Consider the following 22,964-nt stretch of genomic DNA (forward strand, 5'->3'; position numbering starts at 1 on the left):
CAAATACATGTTTAAATATGAAAACTTAACTGTGCTAAAACCGGTGTAGTGATCTGACCCTTAAAGGGAGGGGAATGTTAGCAGCATTCGCTGATATGAGCAGTTTCATAGAGGACGGGTTCACTTTGCTCACCATGACAGAGGTTTCAGTCCACCAGAGCAAGGGGGGCATGGGAGAACGACTTAAGTCATGGCAGACAGGAAGCTGGGTGGAGCAGTAACAGAAATAGCATGTCTGTAGTGATCTACTTCCTCCCAGCCGGCCTCACCTGCTCTAGTTCCACCACCTCCCAACACTCTGGATGAATTTTGGCTCCATTAGTGGATTAAACTATTCATTAGGCCACAGCCTTCATTATCTGTTCATCTCTTGTACTTCTTCACAGACACAGCTGGAATAAGATTTTACTAATCCTCCCATCAACCCAAACAAGCTGCCAGTCTAGCAGAACCATCCCAGTGGCTTGATTTAAAAAGCCATGTGCAGTGATATGATAGAAGTATTGTTGAGCCCCAGCTAAACATTCCAGTCTGTTTTTTAATCCATCACAAGAAAAGGAAAAAACGTATTATCAGAGTCATTCTCCTTTCTTCATACTGATAGAACTTGCAACAAACACAGGAAACACAACAAACACTAATGCAAACACAAAATCACGTTTATTTTTTTTCCTGATGCACGAAGGAGCTCACTCAGTACAGTGACAATTAGCAAATCATACAAATACTAAGGGGAAGGATGTCCCCTTGACTACATTCACATGTACGTCTATATTCTTAAGAACAGCCATCAAGAGGTTAACAATAGGATCAGGAAAGGTTGCTGATAGGATTTCTGGGTAAGAAGTAGACAGCTGAGTCACTGCCAAGTAACAAAGGTTAATGATACCAGTTACTCAAGTAACCTGGGAAAAAGCCTGCTGGGGATTGACATTTCCCTTCATCTTTGACTTGGCTGGCTTTTGCATATCAGTGCATTTGGACTGGGCCCACAAACAAACCCTTCAAGCCTTGCTCTCTCCCGCTCAGTGCTGGAGATGGGTAGGAACGTTGGGTTAGGCTTGGAAACACACATGGCAACAAACGTCAATCAAGAGTTTTGGGGGTTATCTCTATGGCAACAAATGTCAAGAGTTTTGTTTTCTTTCTCAGTGACTTTTCTGCTATCTGCTTCCACCCAGGTCTTCAGAAAGACATTTATTACGTCTTCTCTGGAGACATAATAAAGTGCAATGTATGACGTCATCCCTGCAGCAGCTAGTAGATTAGAAATTGCAAACATCTCCTTTCGGTCTTAAAAATATTATATAGAATCTTTGTGATTTAAAGATTATTTCAAGTCATTGCTCTTACTATGCCCCTCATTCTATTTGTTAATAGCTAAGATAATGCTCTTAAAATATTTGAATATTCCAGCAGCAGCAACAACAGCAGCAGCAACTTTAAAAAAATGCCCACCAAGCTCCAGAAGCATCCAGCTCGGGGTACCTTCCTCACACGCACATAAAAGGTCGAACTGATACAATGTTCTTCCCATCACGCCTTGAAGGCTTCCCATATGTCTGCTTCTGAAGCAAAAAAGTTTAAAAATAGGAATAATCTGGTAGGGAGTGAAGATAGAACACACTGCCAGATCTCACAGCCATTATGTTTCCTCTGTAAAATTTCAGAGCATTTGCCAACAGAGATAGCCAAGGGAACACTTCAAAAAATCAGCTAAGCAAGGAAGAAGGGCTTTTCCACCATTTCCTTTCCTTTAACTTGGAAATTTATCACTGAAGAAGAAAAGAGATTAAATGTTCACAGAATTAACTTAGAAAGGCCCCCTCCTGGCATGAAGGTAGACATCCTCTTGGATTCTAAAGTCTTTTGACAGGGCAAGGAAAGAGCCAGCTAAGACAATGCCACAGAGGAGAGTCCAGTCTCTTTGACCCAGTAGAATAGAAAAACCTTTTGGGTCCTAATCTCTTATTTTCAATGCCCCCCCCCCACGAAATCAAATTCAACTTTATTAGTCTACTTTTGTGTTTTGGTTACAAGAAATTTTGGAAATGTAATACACATGATACTTTTCAGTGTTTTTTTTTAACCTTTTACAATGAAGTCCATCAAAAATTCTAGAGAAACAAGTTAAATGGTATGGAGTAGGAGGGATAATGTTTTAATCTTCTTTCCTTCCTCCTTTCCTCCCTTTTTCTCTTCCTTCCTTCATTCCTTCCCTTTTGTTCTCCCTTTCTTCAAAAGAGAGCAAACCATTCAAACAAAAAGTGACAGTTGGGATAGGCTAGGAATAGTGCTGACTGTAATTCACAAAGTCAACCTAAGTTAGGCAACGGCAACATTTCAAAGTGCAGGATATCTGACCCCTTGTGTGGGGCACAGAAACGGCATAAGTCACACACTGAGGAACACTTCACTTGGGAAAATAAAGCTCCAAAGTTATAAGGGATGCAGGGAGATCAAAGTACATGTAAACACTTCAACACATTGTTTTTATTAGAAGTTATTCAGCTCATAACACACTATCAGGACTACTAATCTGGATGTTTGACCAGATGGTGTCAAATAACTGTTATTCCTCCTTCCAGAATTACATATATTTATGTTATTGTGCGTGAATCTTAAGTTTAAATAAAAGCTGATGCTCAGTATCAAAATGCACACCCTTAAGGAAGAGGAGTGTGGGATCTGCAAAGATTGGAAGCAGCTGCTGACTGGCAGAACTCTTACTCAACACACACCTAAGCTCCCAGGCCCACTTCACTCAGGTGAGATTCCCTGCTAAGTTCCTTTGGTAAGAGTCAGAAGATACAGCAGAAAACACTTGCCAAACTCAGATAGAATGGGGGAGGGGATTTGGCAGATCATTTTGACGTTACTGGTGCGCTAGAAGACTAAGACCAGAAATTGGTTTTATCCACTTCTATCCCCCCCACACATATATGCAAAATAATTCTGTCTTTAAAAAAAAAAACTAAAACTAAATGAGACTAAATGTTTGTACCATCTTCAGATATAACGTATACACAACCACATCTAAAAGTGCTTCTATTAGGAAAACAGGTCGGGACAAATTACTGCCGAATTAGCATGCGAGGTGAAACTGAGGTTTACAGAGCAGTGGAGGAACTGTGTGCTCTCGGACTTGCTAACACGTGCTAACACGGAATTAGCTCTATCACCTAAGATCTGCTGTAGGATAATATGGAAACTCATCTAAGCCCTGGGAACGAAATGATGTTGACAAGACCTGTTCCCTGTCTTTGTGTGTTTATAGAGTATGGAATAAATTAAGAAAATGTAGAACTCACTTCACTGTTTCCTAAGAATCTGCCATGAGGTTGTAATCTGGTTTTCACTGTTATAAGAAGGGACATTGTATAGTTAGGAAAGCTAAAATATCCTTCTTTGTTTATTATTCTTTTGTAAGTCCTGCTAAAAGAAGCATTACATGGAGTTTCTATAACCTTCTCATTATACTGAGATTTTGATGCTAGAAAAACCGCAAGGAATTCAAGTGACAATCTGATAAATTAGAAAAACAGAGTACTTTTAATCTGCAGGCCTTCAGAGCCTTATCTACAGCTCTTAAAGGGACTTGCACTTAGCTTTTAAGTTCTAGCACATTGATAGGAGGGCAAAGTTCACAGCAACGATGACCCACTGTGCCGAGTAGATGGGATACTGCAGAGAGCCCTGTCCTGTCACTGCTAACAGCTCCCAGGGGTACAGTACTTCCCCAATTTACGGAGACCCCAGCTTAGGCAGCAGCAGCACATGGGGCTTGTTTCTCATCTAATAAAATAGAAGCAACTATAATACCGCACAGCCAGAAATCAAGGTGACTTTGAAGTACACAAAAACACAACTATTTATGCCATGTGGCTATATGAATACTATCCCTAAGAGACTATAAATCTTTAATACTCAACTTCTGTCAAACACTTTGAAGCACAGAACTATATTTGAAAAGCATGTGGCATTCGGGTTCTGCCATTCATTCCTAAAGAAGGCAAAGCAAAACAACAACACATCTCTGAAATGCAAATTCCATAAAGTGCAAATTTCCATAGATAAGGTCAACCTAGAAGCACATTTTAAAATCCAACTTTTTACATAGATGTTTTCAGTATTTAATTTCCAAGCACAATCAATGGTTTTTTCCAACATCTATTCACTGTCTAGCTTGTGCCCTTGCTTAAAAATCTACTCAATGGGGCACATGGAGTCTCCTACTTTTCATTTAGCTCAGAATGTCTAACCACATAGGGATATTTCTTTGCACCGTATTTCCCTGCACAGAAAGGTTTGATTTCAATAGTAGAAGCACAGCGCCCGTTATTAACACTGCCTTTTGCATGAGCCTAACACAAATCTAAGCAGCCCCGAAGTAGGCACCATCATGGAATTTTGAATGCTCCCCACCAGGGTCAAGGAGCACGTCACTTCCTTTGCACGATTTACCAAGTGAGCACTGGAAGCAGACATAGAAACAGAAGTCATCTGAAGAACACAATACTTTTTTTTAAATATTCCTTCTAACTGGCACCCGGGCACAAGGAAGAAGCAGAACCATGTCATCCCAGGAGAATATCATGGATGCTCAAGGGTCTTCTTACACTGAGCTGGAGAATGGAACCACCTGCTTTCCACCCACATAAACCTCCTCAATGTTCCGGTCATCTCCTGAAAGAAAAATCAAAGAATTGTTTGTACTGTGCTTTTGGGTTAATAATTGCCTTAATTTCCTTTGAAAGAGATCTTAAGCCAAAACACTTTTCAAAGAAGAAACACAAGCAAAAAGGAAGAAGCTCTATTTTCCCCAGATCATTTACAATCTCCTTGGGATGACTTGATTCAGAGATGACACCATAGCTCATTGTGGACTGGGGTTTCCATTCTTGTCTCTGAGGTGGAAATCCACCAATGTTCAATAAACCCCTGTCTCCGACATTTCTGCTGAAGGGGCTGGTTGGCATTTCCAGTCCCAGGAGAAAAAGCATACCTATCTTTACTCCTGGAATCTTCTTAGCACATTGAAATAAGCAATCTACAGAATGTGCCCTTGAGAAGCTCAACTTCACCCAGCACTGAACTCACGCAAAGAGAAGGGAGGCTACTCTTGGGCTCTCCTGATCTAATTATGCTTCTGGGAATAGAACTCTGGCTGTGGGTTCAGTTCTGTCCCAGGATAGGGAGGTTGGGGGCACAGAAGGAGCATAAGAGGGCTTGACCAAAAGCTCTCTTTCCCTCTATATCACAGCTCAGGACTTAAGTATGTTCTTGGGGAATTGCTAGGCATTGTGCTATAGTGCAAGTTCAGTGCTGAGAACTGTTCAAAAGATGAATTAGCACAATTTAACATCCATAGAGTTTAATGTAATATACCTAGAACAGAGAGCCTTGACCAAGAAAAAGGTTGTATTTATAGCCCAGAAGCATATCTACCTACCTAGATAGAGGAACTTCTGGATAACAGCCTAAAATGGAAAATAAATGCGGTGAGAAACAGTTCTTGATACATTCAGAAATGAGATTCACAGGGAAATGCCACTGGCAAAACCCAGCAATTGAAATCTATTTCTTAATGACAAATTTACATTTTCATAAAAAATTATCTTTCCAAAACCAAATGAATAAATGAAAACCTAAACCCAAAGCAAGAAAATGAACAAAAATCCCAGTCTACTATTAACAAATGTTTATCCTTACTAAAATATTATCTATTTGTTGGTTTTTGAGACAGGGTCTCAACATAGTCATGGAACTTACTATGTACACCAGGCTGGCCTTGAACTCAAGAAGATATTCCTGACTTCCCCTCCTTAGTGCTAGGATTAAAGATGTGTTTCACCATTCCCCACCTATTACTGGAATATTCTTGGCAAACAACCTTGAAATTGTCAGATGTAGAGTCTCACATAAATCAAAGAACTCAATACAAAAAAATGATGCAAATACTTCAAAAATGTATCAAAGTAGAAAATATAACTAAATGAATGAGATAAAGCCCATTTCTCAGAAATTTACTCTAATAATAGAAGAACAAAAGAATTTCTTAAAACATTAGCACATTTCTTATAAATAAACTAAATGAATACATGTTACTTTAATAATGATTGTTTTAAAAACAGATCCCTCCACCCCCCTCAAATAAAACCCAAAATGACAAAAAGGCATTTTACTTAACTTTCTTTTACTTACATCAGAAATATCACCAACAAAATCCCCATAAAACAGATCGATAGGAGAGTCCGATGCTTTGGGGTTGATCAAGAGGGCATCAAACTCCTTGCCAACTTCAAAGTTTCCAATCTCACTGTCTAGACCAAGGGCTACAAATGGAAGTGAACGGGAGTCAGAGTTACCATTGAGTCATTGTGATGCCCTTGTTAGCCAGGATGGTTTCTGCAAACATAAAACTAGACCCTCCAAAAGTAGTATCTGAATAGTGAAGCAGAAAACTCTCATTTCAACAGGCCACATGACCTCTGTATAGAGTGTAGAGAACAGGAAAGCAAATAGCTCCATTCACCACCGCTGTCATAATTCCGATGAAGTCTCAATTTCAGTTCTGCCAGCGCACTCTACTGAACGCTCAAAGCAACCAGTTTGGCACAAATCTACCTCATTCTTCCCTCCTTTCCCCAACACTCCTCGCTTTGCCTTTTTAAGTCAATGAAATAGTTGGTGGTATTTCTTTTCTTTGCAGTGAACTGAACCTCAAATTAAAAACTAAATCTTTGTGAAATTTCTAAAACAGGCATACCCATCATGAATTCTTTAGTTTAAATCCTTTGAATTGGGGAAAAATATCCAGAGATCCTGCATCTGAAGCATGCCAGTGATTTTAAAAGTGACTCTGTAACTTTAAAGGAAAGGTTTTCTGGTTGCCCAAGAAGAATAGTTTCCTAAAACAGGGCACAGGCTGTCTTATATCTGTAACTCTTGACCATGGTCCCTGGATGCCAAAGGAGAACATGGCACATTTTTATAGCATATTAAAGAATGTGCTGGTATTGGGTTTTGTTGCCAATGATGCTGTTTGACTGGCATCTCCTTAAAGTCTGTATTCTAAGAAAGTCAGGCATTGAGGCCATTGCATTGAGGCCACAGCTCATTGTTGTACTGTCTATTCCAAGATCTACTCATGCCTGGTGCATCCTGTCACTGCCAGGGTATTTTATGACATGTAAATATTGGATCAATTTTCCTTTTCTTTTATGGTATAGCACAGTATCTGACACATGATTTTTCTGTGCACAGGCATCCTGAAAACTTATCAACTATCAGTATACCAAATTAGAAATCAGAGTCATTCTTCAGACACTACTTAAATAGTGACTCTTTTTCATTCTCAGAAAAGACAAGACTTTTTAACCTAAGGAAGTCTCATAGCCAGAGAGTGGTGTGGAACTATTAACTGTTTGAAGCAACTATGTGGCTTCTGGGAGAGCCTGGTGTGAAGGAAAACCCTGATACTTCTCTTTTACTGGTTAAAGTGCAACCTACCATGAGCTTTTAATAACTGTATTCAGCATGAAATTGTGTGTGCTTAGTAGGGCCAGAGAAACTGGCACCGTTGAGAGGGTCCCAGGGTCTGATGGCAAATCTAAACTAAACGGGCTATTCTTCAGATCATGGAGAGTTCAAAAAACGAGTTAACCAAGAAACAGGTGAGGGCTTTCAGTGAACTTTCAAATGGATGCAAATATAGATCTTTCTAGAGACCTAACCAGGTTGGTCAGCATCTCCAATGGCTTCAAGGAAATGTACTTGCCACCTTTAGAATGCTGTCTGTGTGAACTTGGCTGACATGGAGTCATGTAGAGGTGTGGCAGTGCTGGGAAGTGCCACACTTGAAACAGGGATTTCTTCAACCCATTTCACTCAGGCTCTACTACAGACAGAAGCTGAGGAGACGAAATTCCAAACAGTAACTAGTAGTCCAACAGCATTGATTTAAAAGCTACACTCCCAGGTAGAAAGATTGGTCAAGTTCCCACAGCAGTCTGATCAGAAACAGCAACAGAGTAAAGCAAAACACAGAGCTCAGGATAGAAAAAAAAAAGAATTGTCACTTTGGCTCAATCTGTTTTCATCAGTGGGTGGGTAGCAGATCTTTGAGCTAACATATATAACAGAAATAATGGTGCTGTGGAGGAGGGGCCACACAAGATTTCAGAAATGAAACAGAAGGCCTAGGAAAGCACAAAAGGTGTAACCATGATTCCTCTTTCTAGAAATGTTCTTTTGGTGCTCATCATATTCTGAACCATGCAGAGAAGATATTCCTGACCTTCCATTTATAATTTGGGTATTTATCATAAATCTACATAGATCTGTGTATGTGTATTTTAATTGCTCCAGAGCTGCCCGTGGCATGAAGCCATTTTCATTATATCATATTTCTAAAACAAATCAATTATTTGTATATGAGAACTAAAAAAGATGATGAACAATATTTGTCTATCAATCAACTACACCGCCGCATCTTTCTTCATCTAAAGAGGTTTGAGTAATCAGTGCACGGACTAGGCAGGGATTTATACGGGAAGACAGTGTAATAGAGGTTACACTCCACACTCTGGGTTTATGTGTTCTGGATTCAAAACATGGCACACTTCCCCTGGCAGCTGTGTGTCGCCCAGGTTCCTTTTTTTGTAAAATGAAATTGACCACAGTGATTGTGAGGAGTGAAATACAGCACACGAGCAGGCCGTTCACCTGACTGCCCCATGGAAAGAATTCAACTAGCTTGGCAGTAACTTCCATCAGTAGCATTATCACTCGAGAAAAGAAAGCACTTGACTCAATAGAAGGGAGAATTATCTAGACTCGTACGTATGTGGCTAGTGTCAATATTAATTAAAATAATCAATATGGCAACAGTGCATTAAGCAGTTGTCCACAAAGAGTGAATTCATTGAAAGAATGGCTGATTCACCACATGGCTATGCTTTGGGTGTACTATATGCCATACATCAGTCATTAATATAGCATTCGCCTTAGTTCACTGGGGTGCACCTTTACACTATAGCCAAAGACACACATTGGCATGGCTGTACACGACGTGAAAGATGAAGAAACTACTCATTACCTTGGCTTCCTCCAAGAGTGGCTAGTCTGAAGACTTCTTTGAGGGTGAGACTCTTCTCATTCACCTTATTAATTAAGAGGATATTGGAAACCATTACTGCTCTTCTGATGGCATCAAGCATGGAGTAGGAGTAACCACCAGCCACATCTGTGTAGGAAAGGCAAAGCCCAAACAGGGACTTTATGAAGATGGATGGAATAACAGGTATATATGTTGTTTTCTTCCTCTGGTTTTAATGACAAACAGTCTATTTTTCAATTTTTAGAAAGTTCTCATCTGTAAACATATAAGTATAAGCCAGCATTTAAATAAACTCAAATTTTTTTCATTTGCATAAAAGCGGAAGTGGTCACTGTTTAGGGGGAGGAACGGGACAAGCAAGGAGGCATGAGAAGGGAGACAAATGAGAACAAGGTAAATGACAATACACACATCAAGATGCTCTAACTTTCTAAAATCCACTGCTTTGCTGATTTTAAAAACCACCTTTCATTAAAATCAAACATATTTCAGAATTAGCTTCTAGGATTGCTCAAAACCTCACAAATCTTGTGACTTAACACAAGGGAACTGTCTTCTCTCACAGTTTTGGGAGTCAAAAGTCTAAGTGTTGGCAGGGCTGTAGTGTGGAGCTGTGGGCTGGCTTCCCGCCACCCTGCTTTCAGCCTCCTGACTAGCTTATGCCCCAAAATAACAACACACAAATTGTATTCTTTTAAATACTGCCTGGCCCATTATTTTCAGCCTCTTACTCACATCTTGTCTAACCCATATCTAATAAACTGTGTAGCACCACAAAGTGGTGCCTTACCAGGTAGATTCTAGCGAACGTCCATCTTGGGCTGGAGCTTCATCGCGTCTCTCTCTCTGAGCAGAGGCATGGCAGTCTGTCTAACTTAGGAGAGGCGTAGCATCTGACTGAGCCATCTACCTCACTTCCTTCTTCCTGTTCTGTCTACTCCACCCACCTAAGGACTGGCCAATCAAATGGGCCAGGCAGTTTCTTTATTAGCCAATGGGAATCCTCCATCATTTCCCCTTTTTCTGTTTAAAAAAAAAAGGCTTTAACTTTAATATAGTAAAATTACATATAACAAAACAGTTATCAAGTAAGAATTAGTTATAATATTTATATCTACTTTATCTTTTATCATAACTAAGGAAAACTATAACTATCTATCTATTCTTCAACTCCATCAAAGACTCCAGAAGGATATAATATTACCTAAGTAAACAAGAAATAAGCAACTTCCAAACTCTAGAAATGACAGAGACATCTCGCTGCCTGGACAGTCACCCAAAGTTCTTTTGTACTGTTGGGGCATCCATCTTCGGCCTACAGGCCCATAAATATCCATCAGACATTTCTATGCAGCAGGAAATTTCGAAGGCAGTTCATTCACTATCTGCTGTGTCCTTCAGAATGTCTCGCAGACTCTTTCTTGAATCAGGAACCCCAAAAGATCATCTCATATTTAGTCCTCTCTCTGTGGGTTCTTCGTGTCCAGTTTATGCCAACAGTCCAGGCAAGAGCAGTTTCTTGCCCAAGTGGCTATCAAACTCCATAAGGATCCTCTTCGATGCCCATCTTCCTCTTGAAGTAGATTGGTGCTGCCAGGAGCAGACGTGTCTCATTGTCATGAAAAGCCTTAAGTTATTAAAACATTTAAGTGGAATATTCTGTAGTCTTTGAAAGATTTGAAGAATGTCTATCTAACTGAAATATATCTCTATATATCTAGAAAATCTAACTAACATGACTATAAGCTTTACTATTATCGATGATTATCCATTAACAACCTATATTTCTTAACTATACATTACATTTTTAAAATGAACTACACAATCACAATACCTTAATCAGTATCAAAAATACATATACATATAACAAAATTGACCTTAAAATCCATACCAATGCAAATTATTCATATATATATCATATCCCCCTTTAAATGTAAAAGAGCATTTATAAACAATATTTGGGAACATGGGCGCAGTTATTTCTCTCCAAACTGCTTCCTGCTGAATGGGGACGCTGTTAATCAAATCTTTCATGGTATAACCTGTGTGCCAGGTTCATCTCAGTCATCAGTTGAGTGAAGTAATTTTCTGAAGTTGTTCACAGCAACCTTTCAGGAGGCCGTGATCTATCATACCATATTGGGATAGATGCAATCCATAGGGTCTCATTTTCTGTAAAAATAAAAGAAGAATCTCTTTTCCAAAGTATCATATCCTTAGATCCAAATTCTGAAGTCAAAGTATTTTCAAAATATCTATCTTGGATTAGTTCAGCAGCATTTATAAACAAATATCTTTTAGCAGCTGTTGCTCCTTCCTCAGCATTCAAACAATTCAAAGAGAGCACAATAGCATATAGTATCAAGATTCTCTGTTTATTTTCCATCTTTGTGCAGCTTTATTTTAACCTCTATTTCGTTTATTTTTACTTTTATTTTTTGAGACAGGTTCTCTTTATATCTTTGTCCTGGAATAACTCTTTAGACCAGGCTGTCCTTGAACTCACAGAGATCCACTGTCTTTGCTTCCCAAGTGCTGGGATTAAAGGTGTGTGCTACAACACCTTGAACTCACAGAGATCTGTCTGTCTCTGCCTCCCACGCATTGGGATTAAAGGTGTGTCCTGCCACACCTTGAAGTCACAGAGGTCAATCTACCTTTGCCTCTCAAGTGTTGGGATTAAAGGTGTGTACTATCACACCCAACTACTTTCTTTCTTCCTTTTTTACCCTAAGAACTTTAACCTTTAGCTTGCGTATATTTTTAACACACTGTAAAACATTTAGAGGTTTTCTTTGTCTTTGAATCTTTCTTTACTGTATATTTCTCTTTTTCTGACCACATGAGTCTTTAATTTACCAAACAATATCAGTAGGACTAAAGCCGTGACTTTGGCGGCTGGATCCAGCCCATTCCTTAGCTTTCCAGCCTCGTGGCAGAGGTACCAGCTGTAGCCATGTTTATCATCACAACTCTGTGGCGGTTCAAGGTCCCTGCCAGCAAGCAAGCTGCAACAGTGTTAAACAACACACCAAAGCTCCGTAGTCAGGACTGCCTGCTTGAAAGAGTCAGAATTTGCCCTGGCAGGATGGCCCAGAAAGCTGGCATTTTAAAACAGCACAGCTTTTTTCCTGCTACAGCTAAAAACCGAAAAACATGCATTCAGCTTTTCATCAACACCTTTTAAGTGTTTCGTGGCAGGACCTCTTAAAAGAGTTGCAGGGTTTTGCAGCTAAAGCTGAGTCAGGAAGCCTCTCTTAGATGAGAGCGCTTGCTCTGACCCGAGAAATTGCTGTTATCAAGAACACATGCTTTACTCTAGTCTTTCCCAAGCTTTCTCAGGCTTTCTGTGGATTCAGTTATCCACGTTGGGTGCCATTCTGTAGTGTGGAGCTGTGGGCTGGCTTCCCGCCACCCTGCTTTCAGCCTCCTGACTAGCTTATGCCCCAAAATAACAACACACAAATTGTATTCTTTTAAATACTGCCTGGCCCATTATTTTCAGCCTCTTACTCACATCTTGTCTAACCCATATCTAATAAACTGTGTAGCACCACAAAGTGGTGCCTTACCAGGTAGATTCTAGCGTACGTCCATCTTGGGCTGGAGCTTCATCGCGTCTCTCTCTCTGAGCAGAGGCATGGCAGTCTGTCTAACTTAGGAGAGGCGTAGCATCTGACTGAGCCATCTACCTCACTTCCTTCTTCCTGTTCTGTCTACTCCACCCACCTAAGGACTGGCCAATCAAATGGGCCAGGCAGTTTCTTTATTAGCCAATGGGAATCCTCCATCAGCAGGGCTAGCTGGGGAGTGTGGCTCAGTGGCAGAGTGTATGTGGAGACTGTACAGGGCCAGGGCTTCAGACCTCAGCACCACTGACAGTGATGTCAAGGACCCCAGCTCTTTAGAAACTCCAAGAAGAACCCGGATTTGTTCAGTCCAGCTCCTCACACCTCCTGGAGATCTTGGCTTATGGCAGTAACTCCAGTCTATTCCATGTTCATATTGCCTTCTTTTCTTGGGTCTTGTGGCTTTTCCTCTCTGTCTCTTATAAGCAAGATCATTGAGGCCAGGAGCCATCCCATTTCAGAAAGAGTTTATCTTGCCAGCCTTACTTTAGTTCTATCTACAGAAACCTTTAGTCCTAATAGAGTCATAGTTAAAAGTTCTGGTAAACTTCTTTTGGGGACTACAACTCAACCCATGATATTTTAATATATATATATATATATATTTATATATATATTATATATAACATATATTTCTTAAATACTTATAGAACTTACTCAAATATGGCTGTGAAAGGCTTATAACGTGATTTAACATAAATTCACAATTTCATACATTAAAAAATGTCCAATTATTATTTCAACCTAGTTGAAAGCTTTAGAAAATTAAATAGCCAATTTTTAAAACAATAATCCTTCAGAAAGTTTTAGAATGAGCATAACATTTGGAAACTTAGTACAATAAATAACCAAAGCTGATATGGGCAGCATTCCATACTGGTTGGCATCACTGAATGAGAAATGAGAGTTTTAGTGACTCAGATTAAGCCCCTAGTCATAATTAATTGAAACACTGCCTTTAGCAGGAACAAATGCATGTTGTGAAATGAGTTGATGCAATGTCAACTAAGATAGCATGTTTTATTGGAGAATACATTTTATAGTTAATCAAACATCCATTGTAGTTTTAAATGTTCCTGTCATTTCTGGTAAGTCTATATGATTATTATTGCCTATAAATACTGAAATTATCAAAAGTAATTGGTTATTTAGTAGCAATTCTGGATTGCAGCTGAGTTTTATGTTCAACCATCTGATATGTCCTTAGGTAAACTTGCATGGAGTTTTTTTTTTTTAATAGAGTGCTTTTCTTTATCTATAACAGTCTTGATAGAGAACTATCTGGTTCCCTGACAAGTTTTATTAATTAAATTATTAGTCTGCATTAATAGGAAATATTCAGGGCTGGAGAGACAGCTCAGTCAGTAAAAGTGCTTGTCATGCAAGCAAGCATTAGGGTCTGAGTTTGATCCCCAAGACCTAAGTAAAAAGCTGGGTGTGTTAGCATGCTGGGAAGACAGAGACACACAACACAGATCACCAGGGCTTTCTGGATACTCATAAAGTCTAATCGGCAAGCCCAGATCCCATCCAAAGACCCTGTCACAGTGCCTAAGGAATGATACCTGAGGTTGACCTCTGGTCTCTGTATATACATGTGAACACATGCACACACACACACACACACACACACACTCCATAAGCACAAATACTTGAACACACACAAATAAATAACAAGCACCCATTAAGTCTTTTTGTGTGTAACTATTTCTTGTTAATTAGAAAGAAGTGAATCAATTATAAAATTAAAAAGCAATGCTGAATAGCCAGTTGTCACAGACCAGTGTTGTATCATCCCAAGAATCACTACAAGAACAACACAATATTGACTTAACCAATCCTCCACACAAACATGGAGTCAGAGGTTGTGCTTCCATTTCCTGGCCACCCAGACCCAAATAATCACACAGAGGCTTATATTAATTATAAACTGTTTGACCTATTCGTTCAGGTTTATTATAACTAACTCTTACAACTTAATTAACCTATAATTCTTATCTATGTTTAGCCACGTGGCTTAGTACCTTTTCTCAATGTAGCATTCTCATCTTGCTTCCTCTGCATCTGGGTGGTGACTGCAGACCGAGCCTTTCTTCCTCCCAGAATTCTAGTCTGGTCACCCTGCCTATACTTCCTGCCTGGCTACTGGTCAATCAGCATTTTATTAAACCAGAATGAGTGACAAATCTTTACAGGGTACAAGAGTATTATCTCACAGCACAAACAGGTAAGGTATCTATCTGGTCTGCTGTTATCAACTCCATTTTAGAGACAAAAATACCAAGGTCCATGGGCAGGATAACTTGCTATTTAACCAAGGTACTATGCCACACCAGGTAGTGGTAATGTGATAATTCTTAAAGCCTCTAACAATAGAGGCTCTTAAGCATGAGGTTTTGTTAATTTTTTCTTGGGAATTTTTTGTTAGAGGAGTTAGGATGCACATAAAAGCTAAGAGGCATTTGAGGTCAGAGTTGAGGACAAAATCCCCTGGGGGGGAGTGAAATACAAAAAAGATTGACTTATTGATCTTGGGAGACAGCTTTTCCAAATAGGCAGGAAAAATTAAACAATCCTTCAGAGAAGAAAGAAAGGTCAGCAACATAGGAAGAATAAATTTTTTTCTATGCAATTTTACTGATTCCCACGTAAGCTATTGGGACCAGGAGAAGTGTCAATCACAGTAGACCACAGAGGCATTCAGTCACAACAGAATGGCATCTTTTGAGAGACAGCAAAGAGATCATGATTGCAGCGAGTCACAGTGAGAAGAACAATATGGCTGCCTTGCTGGCTGGGCAAGAATCAGGAGAGCACGAGCTGTGTAGATGCCCACACTCGCAGAAGTTTTGCTGTGAAGAAAGGCAGCAGTGTGGGACAGGAAGCTGATGGGGATGTCTGGGCAAGAGAACAGCTACATAGTATGAACTAAACGGGTCAGGAGATATTTTAGATGCTTGTGTATTGATGGGAATAGTCCAGTAGACAACACTTAAACGTGAGCAAGAATGTGTGCAAACTCGGTGGTGGAAACTGAAACAAAGATTTCTGATTTATTTTTATATTCTTGTAATGATCCACAAAAAGAGGATATGGGCTGGGAATGAGGAGGGCTTGAGCAGCAATAGAAAGTTTTAGGAGGAAAACCGGGATTGAGGAGGCAGATGCTTATTAGAGAAATATAATTATCGCTGTTGCCAGTGTTGAGGGCTGCTCGGAATCTGAGCACAAAACCTAACATGAAAGCCACTGCTCTCTCCAGCAGCTCCTAAACACCCAGCTGCAGGCATAGAAAAGGGAACTGTTGAGGTCATCTAGGGCTGGGTTTTTTGCAAAGTGAACACACAGAAAATGGGGAGGAGATCTTGTGATATCTGCTGGCATCCAAGACGGCTGCATTAAGAAGGCAGGAGGATGGAGAAAACATGGCATCCATCACTAAACCGAAGTCCCCAAGAAAACCAAAGACTGTTGCTCAGGGAGTGTTTTAGTTAGGTTTCCATCACTGTGATAAGGGCCGTGGTGAAAAGCACCTTGGGAAGGAGAGGGTTTATTCGACTCATAGTGCATTACCAAGAGAAGCCAAGGCAGCACCTCAGGGCAAGAAGCAGAAGATAGGAACTAACACAGAACCATGGAGGAATGTTGCTTACTAGCTTGCTCCTCATGGCTTGCTCAGTTTTCTTATACAGTCCTGGACCACCTACCCAGGGTGGCACTGGCCACAGTGACCTCGGCTATCACACATCAATCATTAATCGAGAAAAGGCCCCACGGACTTCTCTACAGGCCACACTCACGGATGCAGTTTCTCAGTTGAAGTTCCCTTGTCCCAGATTACTCTAGCTTGTGCCACATTAAGGCAAACTAAGCAGTCGGGCTAGGGGAGGGGACTCTCCCTGCAAGTGGAGCAGTGGCTCCATGCACATTGTCTTAACAAGTTTGTAACCATGCTAGATGGGTTGTTCCACATTCTTCAACTTTCCCTTCATGCTACTGCACGGGGCTCACTCAGGGTTTATTTTGCCTTTTTCTTCAGATTCTAGAGGGGAGGAATCCCATTTTTCTTATTTTTTCAGGTAGTTTTCTTTATAGAGGGTACATATTCTAGAGCCAAATTTGTGAAATCCCAAATGTAGGTGACAACACACTAGAAAATTCCACATCTGCTGTCATGTGACACAGGTGTGCTTAAAATACACTATAAAATCACCCCTGTCTATATGTATGAGCTATATAAAACATCAGTGAATTCCATGAAAATCTATGCTCATTCTCCTCAATATCTCTTCCTTACACAGCACACATCATTTACATTTTTTTATACAAATAAAATATACAAATAATGTAAGGAGTATAAAATCAAGAATCTAATGTTCAGTCTCAAAAACAATTACCATGTGTTTCCACCAAAGGGAGATCTTTTTGACTTACCATGGCTTACTTTTAAAAAATAGATACACTTTTAACATTGTTAGTACTTTTCTCTTTACAATTGCTAAGATAATTTATTCTAGGAACTTTAATAGTATCTTTTCAAACAAATCCACTTCTCTGGATCCCCTGACACTGTCACTGTTGTCAGTGTGAGCAGAAGTGTGTCATCTGCTCTGGTTACTCTTTTGTTGTTGTTACTAGTACTGACACATACTAATTGTACAAATGAATGAATTTTGCTGCAGGAATTCTATACATGTACATATCTTAACAATCTTTGATCGTGTCCCTCTTCCCCCTTTTCCCATCTTCCCTGTCCTCGTGACCTGCTTCCCAGATCCAAAGAGTCCGTTTACTACTCTCAGACATCTTTGGATTTTATTCATTCGCGTGTTTCCAAATGTGGGAAGGCATGTGACCTTGTCTTCCTGCAACTCCGTGCTAGGCTTGGGACAGCTTCCCTAACTTCCCAGGTGTGCTCACATCCCTATGTAATGACCCTTCATTTCGACTAATGATAGAGACTTTCAAGTAATTATTTTCGGAGGGGTCATAAGGAGAATATTTTCCAAGTCTTATATAGCTGAGAAGTTTGTTGCTTTTGCCAGATATATGAAAAATGTTTTTGATTAATAACTCTTTTGCCTTTGGTTTATTTGTGAGCACCTCCAACAAAACAATCATGCACTGTTTTGTTGGTAGTTTTTATTCCCAGATTCACTTCTTTGGGAGCATTTTTGGTTTTCTTGAAATGAAAACAGTTTGCTACAATGTGTTTGGCTATGATTTAGCACATGGGTGTGAGTTCTCTCAACACTGTCCTCTCCCGAGCTCCGTGACCTACTGTATCGATCCCAGTTCCTCATGAGCCAGAAACATCTGTCTCAGGGCTGTGCTTCAGTCCTCCTCATGCTCCTTGCTCAGTTTCTGCCCTGCAACACTCATGCCCTCGTTCTCAGGTTTATTCTCTCCATCACTGACTATATTTTCAGCAAGATTAATTCCTTTCTTAAGAATTTGTTGTAGTTTGGGTGGTTGTAGATTATAGGCTGGTTTTTCTTTGCTTTATGTCTAAAAGCCACTTATGAGTGAGTACACATTATATTTGTCTTTTGGGGTATGGGTTACCTCACTCAATATGTTTTTTTTGTAGATCCATCCATTTGCCTGCAAATTTCAGAGAACCTAAACAACAAAGACTCAAGAGATATATACATGGATCTACATAGGAAGGAGAATAAGACAAGATCCCTTGAATAAATTGGGAGCATGGGGGTCACTGGAGAGGGTAGAAGGGGAGAAAAAGGGAGGAAGGGAGGGAAGCTCAGAAAAAATGTATAGCTCAATAAAAACAATAAAAAAGACTTCTGAGATAGAAACAGAATTTAGGGAAACACTACCAAAATACTATATTTTCCAAATATTTTTGGAAATACTATATTTCCAAAAAGGAAAAATATAGAAATATATAGTTATGGCTAGGCATCATTGAGAAACAATGACTAACAAGGGCAGAGGGTAGCAAGGCGGAAGAGCTGGCCCTGGTAGTGAGTGCAGGTGATCCCGGTCTGAGGCCTTGAGAACAGGAGAACTGGTTCCACTTCTTGCTGCCTGCTGCATTGGGCGAGTTACCTGGGGCAGTACGGGAGAACTTACCCAGGTGGTAATTATGAGAGAAAACTGGCAAACTAACCAACCCAGCTACCACCCAGACCCAGAAGCAGGGCTGTGATTAAGCTCACCCAACATCCACCTCATCTATGAACTGTTGAGCAAGTGAAGGGGCTAGACCTGCAAATCCAAAACCGCAGGACCTCCACAGACACAGGACAGTAACAGGACATCCAAGAGGAGTCCCAGTGAGGGTCCAGCATCCATAGTGCAGCAGAAGCCAGAGGCCTCGAACCAGACCGATGACTCATCACAACGAAAACTCACCAGTAAAGATGGACTAAAGGGTATACTGTGTGACTCACTGGGACACGCTACAGAATCTTGTGTGTCTGTCTGTGCGTGCGTGCGTGCGTGCATGTGTGTGTGTGTGTGTGTGTGTGTTGGTTTTCAGTTATTCTTTTAAATTTTGTTTATTTCTGCAGGGAAATAAATATTTAATATTTAATTTAATATTAAATATAAATATTTCTGCAAGGGAGGGCGTGGATGCGAGAGGACAGGGAGATGAGTGGGATTGGGATGCATAATGTGAAATCCACAAAATGTTAAAAAAAGAACTTGTTTTATTTTTAAATTATATGTCTATGTGAGAGTTTGTAGCTGTGAATGCAAGTGTTTGTGCAAGCCAGAAGAAGATGTTAGGTCCCCTGGAGCTGGACCAGGCAGTTGTGAGCTGTTAGACACGAGTGCCCAGCTTAGAAACAATGAAAAGGAAAAAATGGCTTTGAGAGGTGAGGGTAATGACTTCCAAACTTCTCCCTCTTTGGTTGCTGTTCCTTATTAAGACACCCATCCCTAAGCAACCAATAAAGCTCACGTTCCTTAAGCACAGCCCGAGTATCTACAAATCAGCTACATCAGAATGGTGATTTTACCAGTTCAGCTCCAGATGCTGCTGCTTACCTGTTCCCAGCCCTATCTTCACATTGCGCTTCAGGACTTCAAGCACATTCAGTAAGCCACTGCTCAGCCTGGAGAGAAAGAAAATGCAAGAACAAGGAGATCCGAGTGCTTTAACGGCATACAGGCACTGTCAAAGACAGCTATAGTACTAAAACCTGTGATTCTCATCCTAAGCCCCAAGGCCAACAGTCAGTCAGATGAGGTCAGGAAAGCGGTGGAGCAAAGAAGACGGTAAAAAGCTGCTTCCGTCTTCCTGACCTGAGGTCACTCTTGCAAGGGTCCAAATTAGCAAGGAAGGTGGAGGGCTGCAAACTACATGGAAAATTAGGATTAAGAATTAAGCTTGGTACTTAGTCTGTGAATCTAATAGGGCTGCAAGCTTTCTAGCCAACTCCTTCTTCATGACAGAAAATAAATTAGAAAGCATCACATTCCTCTATATCCAGAACAATGCATTACCTAAAAGAGAAGCAATTTCTATTAAAGTACAAAAATAATAGCCCAGTGTATGATGCTTTGGGCCTCAGAAGTAGGCTCAAAAATCAGAGTATCTCTCTGATCCCCTCCCCTCAGGTCTCCAAACCATATAAGCCAGAATTTCTCAGGGCTATGGTCTAACTCAGTGGTAGAGCACTTACGAAGCATACATAGGGTCCTAGTTTTCCCCAAAAGCAATAAAATAACTAAAATGTCTGCCCTTTTTTCCGTATGCCAGCCACAAATCCTGATGAGATTATTCTAATCCTCCATCCTTATGTCTTCTGTTGGCCAGGAAGGAGTCTTCAGACATACTTTGTTTGATAGGCAGTCATAAGATTCTATGTTGGAAGAGGTCCTGCCCTACTCACCGAAGGAAAACCATATATATGACACAAGGATCAAGAAGATCTGAAGACGCCCTCCCCAGTATCCCGACTTAATAAAGAGGCATTAGATCAAAGCCTCTTTGTCCAATTACATTTCTGTGTGGTTGTCATGCTCCATCTCATCAAGGCATAAAAATACGGGAGAGCTCTCTGTGCCCATTGGTCTTCATTTAACAGTCCTGTGCACATAAAACTCCGAGTAAGCACTTTGCTGGGCCTTCCTCTCATGGTTGTGTCTTATTTTAGAAGGTTGGCGATGACAATATGACTGATAAGGATAGGTATTTTTCCCTCATGGTTTTCTTCCTCCCTGCTTACAGGGTCAAAGATGATACAGCTAAAGAGGATGGAACCACTGAAATGGGGGTCTGAGAGTACAAATGCTGCTTCCAAGGATAACAACCTAGGAGAGGGAGCTCCCGATCTGAATTTTGAACCTCATCATCTTCAGCCCATTTGATCCAGGGAAAGGCAAAGGAAAGCTATAACATGTAATTAGAAGTCCAAGAAGACACAGTGACCAAATGGCTGTGCTCGAGGATGCTCTAAACTATAATTTCAAAGCCCCAATGTGCATGAGGAAAACCTGAAACTCTTGAAGGTCAGCATTTATTTGAACAGCCAGATCATGTTTTAATTTAGAGGGTATTTTACTGTTCATCCAAAGGATATTAAATTGTTGTCCCTAGGCTGTAATCCAGGCCACCAAGTCATGTACATTTACTTTCTGTTTCAAAACTCAGGGTCTTAAATGAGGAGCAGAGGAGGGAGAACATGAGCAAGGAAGTCAGGACCGCGAGGGGTGCGCCCACCCACTGAGACGATGGGGCCGATCTACTGGGAGCTCACCAAGGCCAGCTAAACTGGGACTGATATAGCATGTGATTAGTCCAGACTCTCTGAATGTGGCTGACAAGGAGGGCTGACTGAGAAGCCAAGGACAATGGCACTGGGTTTTGATCCTACAGCATATACTGGCTTTATGGGAGCCTAGTCTGTTTGGATGCTCACCTTCCTAGACCTGGATGGAGGAGGGAGGACCCACAGGGGAAGGAACCTTGACTGCTCTTTGGAGTAGAGAGGGAGGGGTAGGGGGGAGAGAAATGGGAAGAGGAGAGGAGGGGGAAAATTTTAATTTAAAAAAAAAAAAGAATGGGGCTGGAGAGATGGCTTAGCGGTTAAGAGCATTGCCTACTCTTCCAAACGGTCCTGAGTTCAATTCCCAGCAACCACATGGTGGCTCACAACCATCTATAATGAGGTCTGGTGCCCTCTTCTGGTTTGCGGGCATACATGTAGACACAATGTTGTATACATAATAAATAACTATTTTTAAAAAAAGAATGGCAAAAAACTCAGGGTCTTCTGAGACCTTTCAAACAACTAGAGAAATGTCCCGTGTGTCCAGGAGCCCTTCTTACATCGTCACGAACACACATCTGTGCCATTCAGGAAGTCCCTGAGCTTGCTAATACCTCCAGCTCTTTGCTGAGATGTGCTACCCACTTCTGCTCTGTTCCTGTTGGAAGACGGTCAAAAGGGATGCTCCTCCAAAGTCATCCCAGCCCATCTGCCGTTGCTGAGTGTTTGTTCCTGTTTCTGTGTCATTACTTCTTGAGGTGGACAACTGTCAGAGTCTAGAAGAATTAGATTCCAGGTCCCACTGTGGTAACTGGTTTGATGTTATTCACTTCTGCCCTGTGTGTCAGACTCCCCAGGAGTACTCTCTAAGATCAGCTCTCACCCAAATACACTATTTACACAACTCTTAAGTTTCTAAGTTTTTTTTTTTTTTTCGTTTTTTTTTTTGTTTTTCGAGACAGGGTTTCTCTGCGGCTTTGGAGCCTGTCCTGGAACTAGCTCTTGTAGACCAGGCTGGTCTCGAACTCACAGAGATCCGCCTGCCTCTGCCTCCCGAGTGCTGGAATTAAAGGTGTGCGCCACCACCGCCCGGCTAACTCTTAAGTTTCTAACCCAGCATCTACAGACTAGATCACATTATCCACAAGTTCCCTAAACTTAGACACGACATTTTTCTCTCTACGGACCTTTTTCTTTTGCTGGTTGATATAAGCCATAACTTTCAAATGATTGATTCATGAATTCATAACCTTTGGGAAGGTTAAGGACACTGGATGATGGCATACACCTTTACAGGCTTATCTCTGTGAGTTCAAGGTCAGCCTTTTCTAGAAAAGTGAGTTCTAGGACAAACCAGAGTGGTTACACAGAGAAACCCTGTCTTGAAAACTAAACAAAGAAAACTAACATATAAAAAAAGATTAAGGACATGTTTCAAATAAAGCTTTCGTATTCTGGGAATTAAATGAGAGT

General features: G+C 40.7%; 1 protein-coding gene across 2 annotated transcripts in view; it reads right to left on the minus strand.

The window, feature by feature from the left end:
* Nucleotides 1-638: 638 nt before the first annotated feature.
* Nucleotides 639-22,964, minus strand: part of Gda (guanine deaminase) — a 72,820-nt gene continuing 50,494 nt past the window's right edge. For both annotated transcript variants that reach the window (XM_038348544.1, XM_038348548.1), the window contains exons 10-14: nucleotides 19,765-19,832; nucleotides 9,101-9,247; nucleotides 6,205-6,335; nucleotides 5,453-5,480; nucleotides 639-4,686 (exon numbers count right to left, since the gene is read on the minus strand). In XM_038348544.1, coding sequence (XP_038204472.1) covers nucleotides 4,616-4,686; nucleotides 5,453-5,480; nucleotides 6,205-6,335; nucleotides 9,101-9,247; nucleotides 19,765-19,832 — 445 coding nt within the window. In that variant the 3' untranslated portion in view covers nucleotides 639-4,615. The remainder of the gene's footprint in view (nucleotides 4,687-5,452; nucleotides 5,481-6,204; nucleotides 6,336-9,100; nucleotides 9,248-19,764; nucleotides 19,833-22,964) is intronic.

This window comes from Arvicola amphibius, chromosome 1, assembly GCF_903992535.2.
Source record: "Arvicola amphibius chromosome 1, mArvAmp1.2, whole genome shotgun sequence".
Taxonomy (NCBI): Eukaryota; Metazoa; Chordata; class Mammalia; order Rodentia; family Cricetidae; genus Arvicola; species Arvicola amphibius.